This window comes from Lithobates pipiens, unplaced genomic scaffold, assembly GCF_037356315.1.
Source record: "Lithobates pipiens isolate NorthernLeopardFrog02 unplaced genomic scaffold, aLitPip1_a1.2 Scaffold_25, whole genome shotgun sequence".
NCBI lineage: Eukaryota > Metazoa > Chordata > Amphibia > Anura > Ranidae > Lithobates > Lithobates pipiens.
In genome coordinates, this window is record NW_027507787.1 from 184,247,030 (window position 1) to 184,263,131 (window position 16,102).

At 41.8% G+C, this 16,102-nt stretch overlaps 1 protein-coding gene across 3 annotated transcripts in view; it reads right to left on the reverse strand.

Moving 5' to 3' along the window:
• Window positions 1–16,102, reverse strand: part of NEURL1 (neuralized E3 ubiquitin protein ligase 1) — a 414,759-nt gene that overhangs the window by 13,859 nt on the left and 384,798 nt on the right. For all 3 annotated transcript variants that reach the window (XM_077455266.1, XM_077455269.1, XM_077455268.1), the window contains 2 exons: window positions 13,094–13,774; window positions 683–829 (listed from right to left, as the gene is read on the reverse strand). In XM_077455266.1, the coding sequence (XP_077311392.1) occupies window positions 683–829; window positions 13,094–13,774 (828 nt within the window). The remainder of the gene's footprint in view (window positions 1–682; window positions 830–13,093; window positions 13,775–16,102) is intronic.

Here is a 16,102-nt window from a genome sequence, read left to right on the forward strand (position 1 = left end):
AAGGCTTACAACAAAGGTTTTTCAACAGCCTGGGTATAGTGACCACTTTCATATATCCATTTGGCCAAGAAGCAGTTTTTGAAATTATTATTTGTCCAGTCTTATGGTTGGTTAAATGGACCACTAGTGCCACCATTTGGACCCTGTAAATAACCTAAACATGATTCCACACATAGATCAGAAAGTATACGTTTGTGGCGTGGTGGTGTGACATTTTCAAGCTTAAAACAGGTGGTGAGAAGAAATATTGCCACCTCACCTCTTTTCAAACACCCTCTCAAATAAGATCCACTGCAGATCAACTTTCAGAGGGGTGGCAAGGGCTGCTGCATATCAGAATAAGCCCTTAGTACACTTTTTTTTCCAGAAAGATGTTGAATACTCCTAATTCTGCCACTTACATGTCCAGGATCGCTGTGACCCCACTGGCAGCTGCACTGCGTCTCCAAAGAAAGCATTCAGGTTTGGCTGCTCATAAGCATTAGGTTACCCATTCATTCCTATTTAAAGACGGTTAATTGTAGGAATGAATGAGTAATCTACTGCTCATGAGCAGCTCAAGCAGAATGCTTTCTGTGGAATTATTCTTTAAAGCATCAACAGTTTACCTCAATAAGTTTGTGAGCTTTATATAAATTTTCCTTTTCTGTTGTCAGTGTACAGCAACAGACTGAATACTTACCACTTATGGAATTACAAAGGGGCCCTGGCACACATGTGTTCAACACAGGGTCAGAGCTGCCGCTGCACAGGGCTGTTGGGGTGTTTGGAACAGATGTTGGAGAACTTGGTGTTGATATATCTCGCTGGTCAGATGATATTGTAGAGCCTAGAAAATAAGATTGTTTACTTTAGGTTTTGGTGCTGTTATTCCTTATAGATTTTACACTCTAGCAAGGATTGCAGTGGTAAGATCATCCAAATGGAATTACCTTACAAAGCCATTCTACCCCTCCAACCTACTACATTATTAAAATATCCAGAGTGTAAGGCCACCTTCACAGTAGTTGCAGCACCTGGAAGGATCAGGGAACTGCAGTTCAGATCAAGCTATAATGTATTATCTGATTTGGTCTTCATTAAATTGATACCGCGTCCATAAATTATGTGCATTACAACACATAACAGAAGCTTGTGGAACAATGCATTTGTCTAATGCATGCACAAATGCAGCAGCGTGAAAGCTGGCTGCAGGCCGCTGGTCTACAAGGAAGTCCTATTCAGGCCTAATAAATTATAGCAGAATTGACTGCTCAGACAGATTCAAATTAATCTACAAAATCAATTACTGAAAAGGGAGAAAAATGAACAGATAATACTCAATAAATGGGGTATGACAAGTTCTGAGCTGGGCTTATGCATAACCAAGGGTCTTGTTTGTCATTGTTGGTGCAACTGTTCTTGCTGCTCACTGATCAAGCACATGCTATAATGATATAAGCCAGATGCTTCAACTACCAATTCCAGCACAGCTTGGGGGCTTCTAGTTTATATAACTGAAAAATAAGATAAATATGTCTCATAGAATTTGCTACGAACATACAAGAACCTTCGCTGCTTTGTCAGTGTCAAATCACCCATTTCAAGTGTAATTGTAGACTGCACACTATAAAAAGACATCTGCTGTGCTAGAGGAAACGCCATTTAATTGCTTAATTCATTAAAGTGATTGTAAAGTTGGCCCCACCCCCTGCTTCCTCATCGCTGGATTTGATTGTCAGGAGCCAATGGCCCCCACTAAGTCCAGTGAGGAGGGAGAGAGTGAGAGAGAGAGAGAGAGAGAGCAGTGCCACTGCTCTCGGGCACAGCACTGGGTCAAGATCAGGCTCAGGTAAGTATTTGTGGGCTAACAATAAAAGGTGTTTTACCCTAATGCATAGAATGCATTAAGGTAAACAACCACTTTAAGAACTAGGGCCATTTTGTTAGCTTTACAAAAAGTTATAGGCAATAAACTTATAGTAGGGCAGCAAATTACTTTCTACACTATGTAGCCAATGAATATACTCTAATAACTTTAGAAGTCTTACTTGGCTCTCTGCATTATATTTAGCTTGCAATTATCTTAATTATTCCCATTAAATATTTCTATTATTTTCAAGAAATAGGGACAAGATAAGGTAATGGCTCCTGTTTGCAGAGAGATCTTGCATCAAAAGCAGTGATCCTCAGTCCTAGAATTTGAAAATATGCTGTGTGTAGCCAACTTTAACACCTACCAGCTGGCGAGTTGTTGCCAGGACATGCTTTCATCACATGTTGTCTTTGAAGTGGTGGGTGAAAAATATTCCAAATCATATTTCTATAGCACTTTTTTCCCTGGGTACTCAAAGCACGTTATCTGCTGTCGGGGCAAATGATGAGGCAGTAAGTGGAATATTATATTAGGGCATACAACCTTAAAAACTTCAGATGGTGGCCTTTAATCTGCATAAGATAGCAACCTTACAAGTGGTAGGGTATTTGGTAAGTGAATGGTCTGAGAGGTAAAACATATCTGGAAAGACTGGAGGTAAAGTGTATGCAAACCCCAACAATTAATTTCACCAATAGGTGCAATGGTGAAGATGGGTGCAGAACTGTAGTAGTAAGAAGGAGGGGTGGCATGCAAGAGTAGTGTTAAGGCAGGGGAGCTTTCTGCAGTTATGAGGTGAGAAATGAACTGCAAATGAGGTGGTGGTAGTGAATGCACTTTGCTGAGAGCAGGAGTAAAGGTGCATTGGAGAGAAGGGGTGGTGAGAGCAGAAATAGGTGAGAGCATAAAGCTGCAGTATAGGTTGAAGGTGGATGGAGGCTTGCGAGAGCAATAAGAAGCATGCACTGATGCAGTTTTCAGAAAGAGGTTAAGGCAGAATATGGAGAGCAGGAAGGTGTGTTGTTGAATGTAGCAAGGAGAGGGTGGATTATATAGTGTTGGGAGTGGGGTAGGGGTATGCAGGTACAATGGTAAGAGCAGAGTGTAAATATAGGCTTTGGCAAAGAGTTGGGGACAGGGGTGACAGATGCACTGGTAGAAACTAGTAAAGGGTGCAGCAGTGAGAGGCAGAGTTTAGGCATATTGGATGGTGAGAGAAGGGGGTGCAGGGATGAAGGGTAGTGAGAAAAGGGCAGTACAAGCATTGAGGGTGGTAAGGGTTGCAGAATGTGGATGGTGGTGAGAGAAGGGGGAGTGCAGACATGTGAGGGGTGAGAGAAAGGGGATGTAAATACAACAGATCCTTATGAGAAAATGGTGGCTGCTGGCGCTACAGGTGCTGAGAGAATGGTGGGTCTAGGTACAACAGGTGCTGAAAGAAGGGTGGTTACATTCACAGAATGTGGTGGGAAAACCCAGGTGCAATGTGGTGGTAGGTAAGAGAGGAGGTGCTGTAGGTACAGTGGTTGCTGGGAAAAGGGAGCCTGAAGGTGCAGGGATTGCATAGAGAAGTAAGGGTGTAGGCATGCTGGATGCTAAGAGAAGGGGTAAAGGCACGCTGGATGCCGAGGGACTGGTGATTTGACAAATGGTGGTGCAATGCAGTGGGTGGTGAGAGATGCAGGAGGGTGGGGGCTGCAGAATTACTGTGTGCTAAGAGAAGTAGGTGTTCTGGTTTGGTGGGGGTTTAAAAAAAATTAATAAAAAAAGGGGGTCTGAAACCACAGTGGGTACTTAGAGGAGGACATGCAAGCATGGTGGGTTGCATGGTAGTTGGTGAAATAAGGACTGCAGGGGCAATGAGTGTCAAAGGAAGGGACGGAGGTGTGGTGGGTACTGCAAAAAAGGGAGGAGCAGGTGCTGAGAGAAGGGGGATTGCAGATGGAAAGGGGGGGGTTAGGCACTATGAGTGTTGATAGAAAGGGGGCTGCAAGCATGGTGCAGGAGAGGGGTTTGGCTGAGAGTGAAGCGATCATCTGCCTGAGCATGCAGGGAGGGGTTTGGTGATAGGGAGGGGGCTGGCTGACAATGCAGTGTTGGGTGATAATGTGGAGGGGGCTTGGTGACATTGCAGGAAGAGAGAGAAGGGGGGATTGGAGCCGGCTGACATTGCAGGGGGGAGGGGTAAGTGATACAGCAGAGGAGGCTGGCTGACATTGCAGGTGTGGAGGGGCTGAGTGATGCTGCAGGGGGGCTGGTTGACCTGTAGGAGGGTGGTGAGGTGCACCAAGCAGCAGCTACAGTTATGCTACCAGGCAACCTTGATGAGTTGATGACTGCCTAAAGCCCCGTACACACGAGAGGACTTATGTCCGACAGACTTCCAAAGGAGTTCCGCCGGAGTTCCGCCGGAGTTCCGCCGGAGTTCTGACAGACTTTTCGGCCGAACGGACTTGGCCACACACGATCACACTAAACTCCGACGGATTCGAACGTGATGACGTAAGACCCGACTCAAATAAGGAAGTTCATAGCCAGTAGCCAATAGCTGCCCTAGCGTCGGTTTTAGTCCGTCGGAGTAGCATACACACGAGCGGATTTTTCGAAGGGGACCGGGTCCGGCGGAGTTCCGTCGGGAAAATTTGAAGCATGCTTCATTTCTAAAGTCCGTCAGACTTTTGCGAAGCTAAAGTCCGTTGCAGCCCACACACGATCGAATAGTCTGACGGACTCAGTCCGTCGGACTTTGGATGTTGAAAAGTCCGCTCGTGTGTACGCGGCATAAGAGTCTCTGCTGCAGCAGTCCTCTCCAACACAGCCTGATTTCTCTATGAGCCCTACCTATACTGTGTAATCTGTCAGGGCTCGGATAGTATGCAGGCTGAGTGGGAATCAGATGCAGCTACAGAGAAGCTCTTTTAGGCGGCCTTTTAGCCCCTTGAGCAATATCTCTGGCATATGAGCAGGGAATAGGGTGGATTCTATGCAGGGAAGGAGCACTCCTAATAATCATCCAGCTGGCAGCAATGTTGAGCTGTAAGACCTGAAGATAAGTGAATATATATGGGAGGAGGGCTACAGTGGGCTGTCGCAAAGCGGAAGATCGCCATAGTGACTGATCATAGGGTTGCACTAGAAGTTTCTTAGAATCTAACTGGCCAATGGAACAGAAGAGGCGGAGAAGCAGAAAAGGAAGGAGGAGAACTCCTACTGGAGTCAGAATCACCAAGTGACAAAACTAAAAAGTCTGACTAGAACCCAGGACACATTCAATTTGGTCCAATTCAGCAGGAACCAGCCAATCCTTGGTCTGTGTACTCCTCTCTGTTCAACAGAAACCATTCTGACGACCTACTTCTGTCAAACAGTAATATTGGAAAACCAACATTCGATCATACGAGTCCCCAGGATACAAAAGAACAGCGGGAGAGATCCCTGCATATCAACATCACTTGTGTTGATGCAGAAATCTGTAAGTTTTATTCAGCCTGTTGGTTGGATGAAAAAATAAAAAAACTGTATTTGTATACCCAGCTTATGAGTGGCTTAACACTGCCCTGGTGCAGTCCCGCTGCTCTGTGGGCACATTGCAGCTAAACCAGTGAAAAAAATAAAACTTGGGCATTATATTATTACAGATGCAACTTTTTGTTTGTTTTTTAACCACTAAAGTATAATTAAACCCAAATCATCAACCATGGTCAATGCGTGCTATATATTGCATTGTGTTCATATTCACTCATCCACTAGAGCATTTGTTTTCTGTAGACTGCAAAAAAAACTGCTGTTCACTGTCTCTGCCTCCTTCTCTGTGTCACCACTGCAGCCTGAGATTGCGTAGACCATCTGTTGACTGCTGAGCATGCTCCTGTTTCCCTTTCTATGTAAGTTGTTAATTTCACCCTTTTTATTATCGGTGCAGCCCTCCTTCTCCATGTACTTGTATTGCTAAACAATATGGGGGTGATATATAAGATGGTGATTGATGAAGGCTTCACCTCCCTGCTATTCCAAGGGGTGTGATAAACCTGTGATTGTTAGAACCTTCAGATACCTTTACAGTGTGAACAAAGTGCTTTGCTTTGAAATCAAGATGCTTTTTATCTTGTACCTACAGATAAGACTATAATAAGGCATACCTGTAGGTACAGGGAATATCTCCTAAACGTGCAGCCAATGACATCATCATTGCATGCGCACTGTGCTCTCAATAGACAACATGCCATCCATTAACCGTCGCAGTTGTACTGCGGCAGCATGGCTCGGCTGCGCGAATCGCCGTTATACTAAGTCAGTAGCATAAATGGCCACTAGCGGCGTGCGAGCACAGCCCCACTAGCTCCCCGAGCCGATGCGATCGATGCCGGGTGATCGAGACCGCCCGGCTCCCGTGATCTCTTGGGGCACATGGAGAATCAGCAGCTGTGTGTTTAAACACACAGTTTCCAGTTCTCTGAGCAGAGAACTGATAGATCGTCTGTCCATACAGAGTATGGACAGCGATCTGGTAGTTTCTCTGCACAGTCCCATCCCCCCTTCAGTTAAAACTCAAAATAGGATACATATTAATCCCTCTCCTGCCCCCTAGTGTTAACCGCTTCACTGCCAGTAAGATTTTTTTACAGTAATCAATGCTCCAAAAATGTGTCAAAATTGTCCGACACGTCCGCCATAATGTCGCAGTCATGATAAAAAGTGCTGATCGCCGCCATTACTAGTAAAACAAAAAATATTAAGAAAAATGCCATAAATCTATCCCCTAGATTTTTTTCCCTTTGTAGATGCTATAACTTTTGCGCAAACCAATCAATATATGCTTATTGCGTTTTTTTTTTAACCAAAAATATGTAGAAGAATACATATTGGCCTAAACTGAGGAAAAAAAATTTTTTTTTGATATTTTTGGGGGATATTTATTATTGCAAAAAGTTAAAAATAATGTGTTTTTTTCAAAATTGCCGCTCTTTTTTTGTTTATAGCGCAAAAAATAAAAACCACAGAGGTGATCAAATACCACCAAAAGAAAGCTCTATTTGTGGGGAATTTTATTTGCGACCGCGCAATTGTCAGTTAAAGCGACGCAGTGGCGAATCGCAAAACGTGGTCTGGTCTTTGGCCAGCCAAATGGTCCGGGGCTTAAGTGGTTAAGAAAGCTATGTCACGGCTGAAGGTTTAAATAATTGTTTAATATAACGATGAATAAGGATGAGCTCTGGCTTGTTCGCATGCTTCACGTGCAGAGCCCGCCAGGAAGTCAGCGCAGTGCTGCGCTAATCACAGGCAGTGAGACATTGCTCCGATGCACAGCTGCAGAGATCGGGCAATGTCTCACTGCCTGTGATTAGCGCAGCGTTGCGCCGACTTCCTGGCGGGCTCTGCACGTGGTGCATGCAAACACGCCGGAGCTCATCCCTAATGACGAATAATATTTCAGGCTGTAGAGTGCTATTTAGGTCATTGTGAAACTTAATAAAGGAACTTGTAATTCAAGCATAGCATAGAAGCCAAACCGCTAAACTGTCTGCTGGAAAAGTTTAGTGCAAATCATGCTATATCTCATGTCTAATTCAATGTATTCTAATAAGTGTATTTTGTGATTTGGATAATGATTATAATACGGTGAAGATCCCATATTCATTAAGCACAGATGTTATCCAAACATGTACCCCTTATTGGTGGAAAATAATAACACCCATCTCATCCTGTGTACTTAAGACGAAACACAAGCCAAAATAAACAAGTCTTTGCTCTTCAGTCAGTGTCTGTGTCTGATTGGGCGGGACCTTAGGGGCCCTGCAACCATGGCTAACAAGTAAGAGTGAAACCAATGGTATAATTTAACCCCTACAGTTCAGTGGTGTCTGAAGTGGGATAGGTAGAGGCCATTAGGTTAAGGAAAAAGAGAACTGGATGGCAAAAAATGTCCTTTCCGGTTGCTCAGAAGGTGGTCCAGAGCTGTGGCGCTCGTGGCTGATTTTAAAGCTTAGGCGAGGTAAAGGTAATGGGATCCCAATATTTGATATGGAGTATAAGTGCTTATTACACATGCAAATAGTAATTGTTAAGCAGATGTATTAGTGTGTCTTGATGACCGCCTTAAGGGTGAAGGCATGTCATGGTCTCAAGGAGTTAGAACAGGAATATTTCTGGGTGTGCAAATTGCAACTTTAAGAGTCGTTGTTTGACAGCAATATGTTAGTGCCAGTTTTTCTGAGCATAATAATTGCGTTCTCAAGGATACATGATGCATGTTTGCTCGCATATTTGTTTTATGCTGAAAGTATGAAAAAAAGGAAGTGTTTTTTTTTTTTTTTGCAATAAAAACTCGCCTTATATTCTAGTTACCTAAAATTATTTTGTTTAAGAAAAGAAACCAGGGTCAGGGTACCCGCCGTATATTACGTAATAAAGGTTTAATCCCCTAATCACCCGGCAGGTTACACCAGTTAGGGTTTGTGTCAGCCCCAGGTCAGATTAGTGCCAGTAGCGCTAACACCCGCCATACATCTTCCTTAGTAGTATAGTGTCTGAACGGATCAATATCTTTGATCTGATCAGATCTATACTAGCGTTCCCAGTAGTTCAGGATTCCCAAAAATGCATTGTTAGCATGATCATCCCAGATACCTGCTAGCACCTGCATTCAGCCCCTCCGCCCAGGCCCACCCAATTGCAGTATCAATCGATCACTGTCACTTACAAAACACAACACACAAAACTGCAGCATTTGCAGAGTCAGGCCTGATCCCTGTGAACGCTAACAGTTTTTTGGTATCAATTGAAGCAGGCTCTGACAATCAGGTGCTCTTTTTGCCTGTGAGTGTCACTAGTTGTGCCAGTAAATTTAGAGGCCACAATGTACAATTGAAGGTACACTAGTGAAGAGGCCTACACATTTCTGAGCATGAGAGATGAGAGTGAAGAGAAAGTCATCAATCTGTCAGATTCAGGCTCAGAATATGATCCAGTAGACAGCAGTGGCACCCCAACAGATAGCTCTGACAAGGGAGTAGTCGGCTTACCTGACCTGTTCTTCTTCTTGCTGAGGTGCAAGAACCGCAAGGCTCTCATATGGAGCAGAGAGCCAGTACTAGTGCCGCTCATCCTTCTGGTGAACTGGCAAGCACCGATGGCCTAGTACACTCTGGTCGTACATCCAGCACTGCAGTATCTTGTGGTGATGTGGCGAGTCCCATAAGTGCAGTTCAAGCTGGTGCAGTGACTAGCACAAGTAGTGTCCTGCAGCCACCAAGAAGACAAACACAGGCCAGTCGAGCCCATAGTGCCCTTCCTGCAGAATATGCCAATCCTAATTGGGAGCTCACCACTTCTGCAGCAGCCGTACTTCCCCCATTCACTGGCCAACCCGGAATTCTGATGGAGATCTATTGTGGACCAAAGCAATTTGTATGCTGGTCAATTAATTGCTGCTAATCCCCAGTTGACCCATTCCAGAGATTGGAAACCTATTACGGTTTCCGAATTAAAGACCTTCCTGGGCCTATCCCTTCTCATGAGCATAGTTAAAAAAAGTGAGTAGTTGCCATATTGGTCCACTGACCCAATTCACCATATGCCTGTGTTCTCTGCATTCATGACCAGGGCTAGATACGAGCAGATTTTGCGGTTTATGCATATTAATGACAACAAACTCTGTCATCCTTGGCGTGACCCTGAATATGATCGGCTCCACAAAATTCGGCCCCTCGTAAACCACTTCAACCAACAGTTTGCAGCCTTTTTTACTCCCGATCAAGTTCTCTGCGTTGAGTCTGATTAAATTTTCTGGCCGCTTGTCTTTCAAACAGTATCTTCCCAGCAAGTATGCCAGATATGGGGTCAAGATGTATAGCTATGTGACAGGGCAACAAGGCTATACATATAGTTTTAAGGTTTACGAGGGAAAAGACAGTCACGTGGAGCCCGAGAACTGCCCAGACTACATAGGGAGCGCTGGCAAGATTGTTTGGGACTTGGTGTCACCCTTATTCAGAAGGGGTACCACTTGTACATGGACAATTATTACATGAGCGTGCCACTTTTTAGTCACTTGTTTGATAATGAAATTGGCACATGCAGAGTCCCATCTTAGACTTGGGGAGAGAGCCTGCTTGAGAAGTAATAATTTGCTCGCAGTGAAGTGGAGGGATAGATAATCGGAATGTTTCCATTCATGTGGCCGAATGCTTTTTGGCCTAAATGTATGAGTTTATTGTATTTTTTTTTATAACAAAAAGAAAATATATATTTTTTTCAAAATATTCATTCTTTTTTGGTTTATATTGCAAAAAATTAAAACCGCAGAGGTGATCAATTACCACCGAAAGAAAGCTCTATTTCTTTCGGGTACGCAAATTTCGTTTGGGTACATCATTGCATGGCCGCGCAATAGTCAGTGATAGCGACACAGTGCCAAATTGTAAAAAGTGCTCTGGTCAGGAAGGGGGTAACATCTTCCGGGGCTGAAGTGTTTAAAACACTTTTTTGATATTTTTTTATTGTAATTCTCTACTCTAAAAGCTTTTCCATGTGACCGACACAGCACCAATAAGAACTCTGCAGACACAAATTCATACATCAGCAGAATACTAAAAATTCCTCCGTCAGAACTTTTTCTGAGGACAGGAAAGTCCTAGAAAATGTCATTTGACTTTTGAACAGCAAAAATTAAATAAGGTACTCACATCATTTCTTATGTTATTAAATTACATACAGTGGCATGATCTTTATACATAAATAAAAGATGATGGCAATTAAAGATTTTATGTTAAGTATCACTTTAAATGTGAAAACACTTTAATTTGTAAATAACGTTGTAATGCTCTGCATCAGTTTATTAAATTGTGTCATTAACAGAGCAAATTATAGAATAACAATCTTATTTTTTTCTCCAGTAACTCTGGTTGTTTTGAAACAAACACTGGACAACATTTAGTGCATGTTATCTTACATGTTTTTTGTCTGCAGATTTACCCTAAAATGTTGCAAGACAATATCACCAAAAGAACACCTTGGTTTTTTCAAAGCCGAGACAAAAAGATTAAGTATGTGGAAGTCAGTCTAAAGCTTCATCTGTTGGCTCAACAGGAGAATATAAACTATTAATTATTTACCTGACTTAAAGTGGAACTAAACTCATCGATTTAACAGTTTAAAAAAAAAAACATTTATGTTCCTGGCATGCCTGGAACGCTGTCACATTTTCTTGATCTCTCAACAAAACTGTCAAACCATCCAATGGCTGGTGTCATAACTGATCACATGTACAGCATCATGGCAATTGAGGATAAAACTGAAGCTAAGATGGCAGCTTCAGTGGCTGGAAAGAATATGAGGAGTTAGTTCCACTTTAATAGTGTAACTAAAAGGCATAGAGTGGGGAGGGATTAGAACACCTGTCAGCTTTTATTGATGTTTGTGCCCCCATTAGGGAGATTCACCCTCCCTATTTGTCATGTCCACCTTTAATGAAAACAAAATGAAAAGAAAATCCCAACAGTAATAGGGAGGAAATCTTCCAGTTGGGACCCAGTTCTGGCACCCCCGGATTCGCTCACTTAGGAGGAATTTCCACTCACTTCCCGTTTTGAATAAGGAACAGAATTGAAGGGAAATCTCCCCTATGGGACACAGATGGCATAAGAAAAACGGACTCCCTTACTCCAAAAAACAAAAAAACAAACAATATAGGGTTAGCCTTTAGTTACACTTCAACTACTTGAGTCCCGAGGCCTTTTTCCCTAAACTTTCCTGAGTTTTTTTTTTTTTTTTTTGTGTTTTTTAGCAATCTCTAAGTTCCACATAATATAACTTTTAACGTTTGTAGTCTATCCTAACATATTGTGCACATTTTTTAAGGACAGAAAGGGCTTATTTTGGCAGAAAACTCAGATACATATATTTTTATTTCTTGTTTTTGTATTGGGAATAAATACAAGGAAAATCATTTTTTTCTAATGTCATGTAACATATAGTGGAATAATTAAGCTCACAGTGATTGTATGCATTTTTCTTTAGGACAGCTTTATTGATGCATTTGATGCTTTTGCAGCGGACTCAAATGTCATGAATATTATTCTACATTGGTGGTTCTAGCACTAATACTGACTAGCTGCTACCCCTGCACCACTTGAAACAGCACTCTAGACTCAAGTGGATAAAATGTTATCTTTTTAGTCCTGACCACAATATCTAGGAAACCACTACTTACTGCTGTACCTAAAGCATATAAGAGAAAGGTACATTTGAATGAGCAGTACATTTGTAAAACACATTGAGGAAGCCCAGTGATAATATAATACTTTGTTACAATCTAGAGATGTCTGTTCCAAACATTGTCTGGTTAGCTGTAAACACTTTACACTCCACCAATTTCCACAGTGTATTAGGTTGATTTAATGCTGTGGCTACACAATCTAACACTTTCTCTTTCCGGCTTTAATTTTCTTCACTTTTTCCAGTGTAAGGTTTTCAGCCCTCGTGGATTATTCATGTTCACTACTTTCTCTGATAGACATGATAAATAATATATGAGGTGATAACTGCATTATTAACATAGTGCTACAAGGATCACACATACAACTCAGTACCAGAAAGCTGTTGTTAATGGAAAGGTATCAAGAATTGTTTTAACGGAAACTAGTTCATGATGAACTGTAGAGTCATACTTTTAGAATCCCTGGGTTTATTGGATTCAGTCTACTGGTAATTTATAACTAGAATTTGGTCATTAAGGTACATAATCTCAGAGAAGTTATTGCATGATACACAGGTAAAATTATGCAACTGTCTTCCAGAGTATTTCATGCAAACAATCTCAAGAGCCCCCGGAAAGAAATGCTAAAAAAGTAAAGTGCACTGAAAAATGTTTTCCAATGAGAAATGTTTTCGGAGATGGGGCATAAAGAGATTGATAAATGAAATGATGTACAAAGGGAATAAAAAACAAAATTCAAACCATTGCCCCTCAGCATGCTATGGTGGGCATATAGTATTTGCCACAACCACATAATTAGCAGAAAGGCAGATAGGATATTATTTTCCAATCTGTCCTATAAATCTACAGCTGTAATTTTACTGATGGATTCAAGAAGCTCCTGTGTTTTTTCCCCTATACTTTTCATAATTGAGCCCTAGTAACTTTCTAAATGAATAACAAAAAATTGTACACAGTGCTTATGATAGAATTAGGATAGTATCTTACATATACACTTAAAAATACAAAATAGAAGTCCTTACCCAATATGCGTATTTGCATAATGGCCCCATGTAGACCAAAAAACATCCACAATGGTTGAGAACAGTCCACGCAGACTTGCATTCCAGTGCTACTGCCATTGTGACTTAAATGTAGTTCACCTTCTGTGTTTATCACAAACCCCAAGATGTCCCCACTCTGAAGAGGAACCAGAACCCTACATACAGCCCAGAACTCCTTTCTGTCAACCAAAGACTCTGGATTATAAGGAAGGTCACTTGGTCTCAAAGTGCTGGGATCACAAGATGTCACACCATAAGACAAAGTCCCAGACCGTGAAGTGTTGGACTTGTTTATCTTGACGAATATGGTTTCATTAATTCTAAGTGGTCTGTTGGTGAACACTAAAGTTCGTTCTTCTCGGGCATGCTCCAGCCTGGCCACAGTTTGATCATCTAATGTTTTGATGTGAGCCCCTCTAAGCTGATGGAATCTTAGATCACTCTCCAGCTGTGATGGGAGCAGATGGGAATGTTGAGAGTTGAGTGAGTTTTGTGGGATAGGACACATGGTGGACATCGACTGAAAGTTTTCTTCTTGCAAGTTCAGGTCGCACAGGCTGACAGACAAGCGGGTATCTTCAGTTTCTCTTCTTAGAGATGGCCGAGGTATTGCAGTAAATGATCTTGGCCGTACACAATCTGGAGGGATGATCTCGCTATCTGTACATAAAAAAAAAAAAAAAAAAAACACAATTATCATAAAACTGTTCAAGCTCAACTCAAAAAAAGAGACCTGCAAAGTCCCTTTTATTGGTTTCAGTGCAACCAATTAAAAAATGTTTTTTGAAGACACGCTTCAAATGACCAAATCCTACCTAGTTTTAGACACCAAACTCTGCACTTTTGGGAAACTTTTATAACAAAATAAGCAAGATTCTGATATATACAGCATTTTAATGGCTCCTAGTCCCGGCATATTTACAAGATACAATTATAGAATAACGTGGAGACAAATTTTAAATATGTCTTCTCAAGAGTGGGACAACCTTTTGGAAGATGCCCATTAATCTTCTATTTGTACAACCTACAAGGAGAATTAGTACAAGATTTGCTGTCATTGGCACCATACCTCTGCTCTCTTGTATTCCTTCATTCCCCAATATCCCTGACCACATTTAGTGATGTCAGCAACACTCAGAAATGCTGTTTTTTATCTACTGGTCATGCACAAAGATATGCTCCTTTTGATTATAAGAAAAAGGCCTTTTACACAATCACCTACAAATACACATTGGGGTTGATTTATTGGGGCTGGAGAGTTCAGAATTTGGTGCAGCTGTGCATAGTAGCCACAGCTTTTAACTTTAGCTTGTACTATTTATGCTCCCTGGCTCCATAGCATCCCAGAAACATACCTTGTTACGCTTTTTCCTATCAGGCACCAGACAACTTATCCCCCTATTCTGGAAGACCACTACCACCCCCCTTATCCTCCTGGGTCTCGGTAGTCAACGATATTATGCGCATGGAAGAGATGATAGCCCTACACAATGACACCTTTAACAAATCTAAAACCCTTTGGCTCATTTGAATTAACTATTCCACCTGACTCCCTGAAGGCACCTCATAGTTAATCCAGACCCACCTCCGGACCCTATTTTCCCAGCCTGTTGCACGAGGCTCTGCTCAACCCCTCCTAACCTTCCTCCCCCCTTGCTACACGTATTCCCTTCCCCATCTCCCTCCCCCTCTTTTTCTCTTCCCCCACCCCCCTCCTCCATTCCTGTGTCTCCTTAACCACTACCCAGATGTTTTCCTCCCCAATCTTTATAATTTGTCTTGCAATAAACTATGGTTTCAAACGCTACCTCTTGGAAAATGGTTATGCCCGTATACCCGACTGGATTACATCCTGACATGAATTAGACACACGACCTACACTGTATTGCCTTCTGTACTGAACATCTGCTCATTACACATGTTATGTTGTTTCATCTTGTTAAATGCAATAAAAACATATTTGACTCTAACTTTAGTTTGTACAATTAAGCTACAACAAAAAAAATGGAGGCTGGTTGGTTTATGTGCGTGGTTGTGCCAGATTTTGCACTCTCCAATTTTGGTAAAATCAGCCCCATTGAACTTTATTACCATCTAAATGCCCAGGGAAGCTAAATGTTTGACCTCACATATGTTAACAGCCATAAGATGCTTGATTGCCCTTCATTGGTTACAGATGCAAGGACCAACTACACTCAAACTCCACACACGTACAAGGACGTATCATGAAATGAGTGGGCCCATGTGCAAGATAAAAAAGTCGGCTCCGGGCATCGATAAAATAAAATGAGGTGAACCTTGGAAAATTGTGGGCGTGGCTTAAATTGCCTGAAATATTGGGCATGGCTTCGGAGGTGTGGTTTAATAGAGTCTGAGATTACTTACACAATGCAGAATGTGATAATCTTAAATAGGGAATGTACAGTGCAGAGTGTATGGAGGTGGGTAGTATGTGCAGGAGAGGGGTGTGGAGTGTATGGCAGTGGGTAGTATGTCCGCATGGTGTCAGTAGGACAGTGTCAGTCATTTTTTATTTTTTAAAATTTTTTTACAATTACATTTTTTGTTTTTTTCTTTAAAATGTTTTTTGGGTGTCAGTAGAACAATGGACAATGTCAGAATTTTATTTTTATTATTTTTAATCATTTTTTACAATTTATTTTTGTATTACTTTTTTCACAATGATTGGGGGGAGGTTTTGGACATTGACAGTAGGGCAGTGGACGGTGTCAGCAGTTTTTAATTATCTATTTTTTTTTTTTACCATTTATGTTTTTTTTAAACCTTTTTTTTTATTTTTTTATAACATGAAAATCTATGTATCACCTAGTGCCAGATTACAGTGTGTCACTCATCAGCAGGAAGTGGTGCTTGAGGGCTCGGTTCTCGTGCTTTGTGATGGGAAGATATTTGAGGTTAAGAAGGATCATATTTTTCTCCAATGTCACAGAAAGAGAGGGGTAAGTATGCCCAAGGGCTTCTACAGAT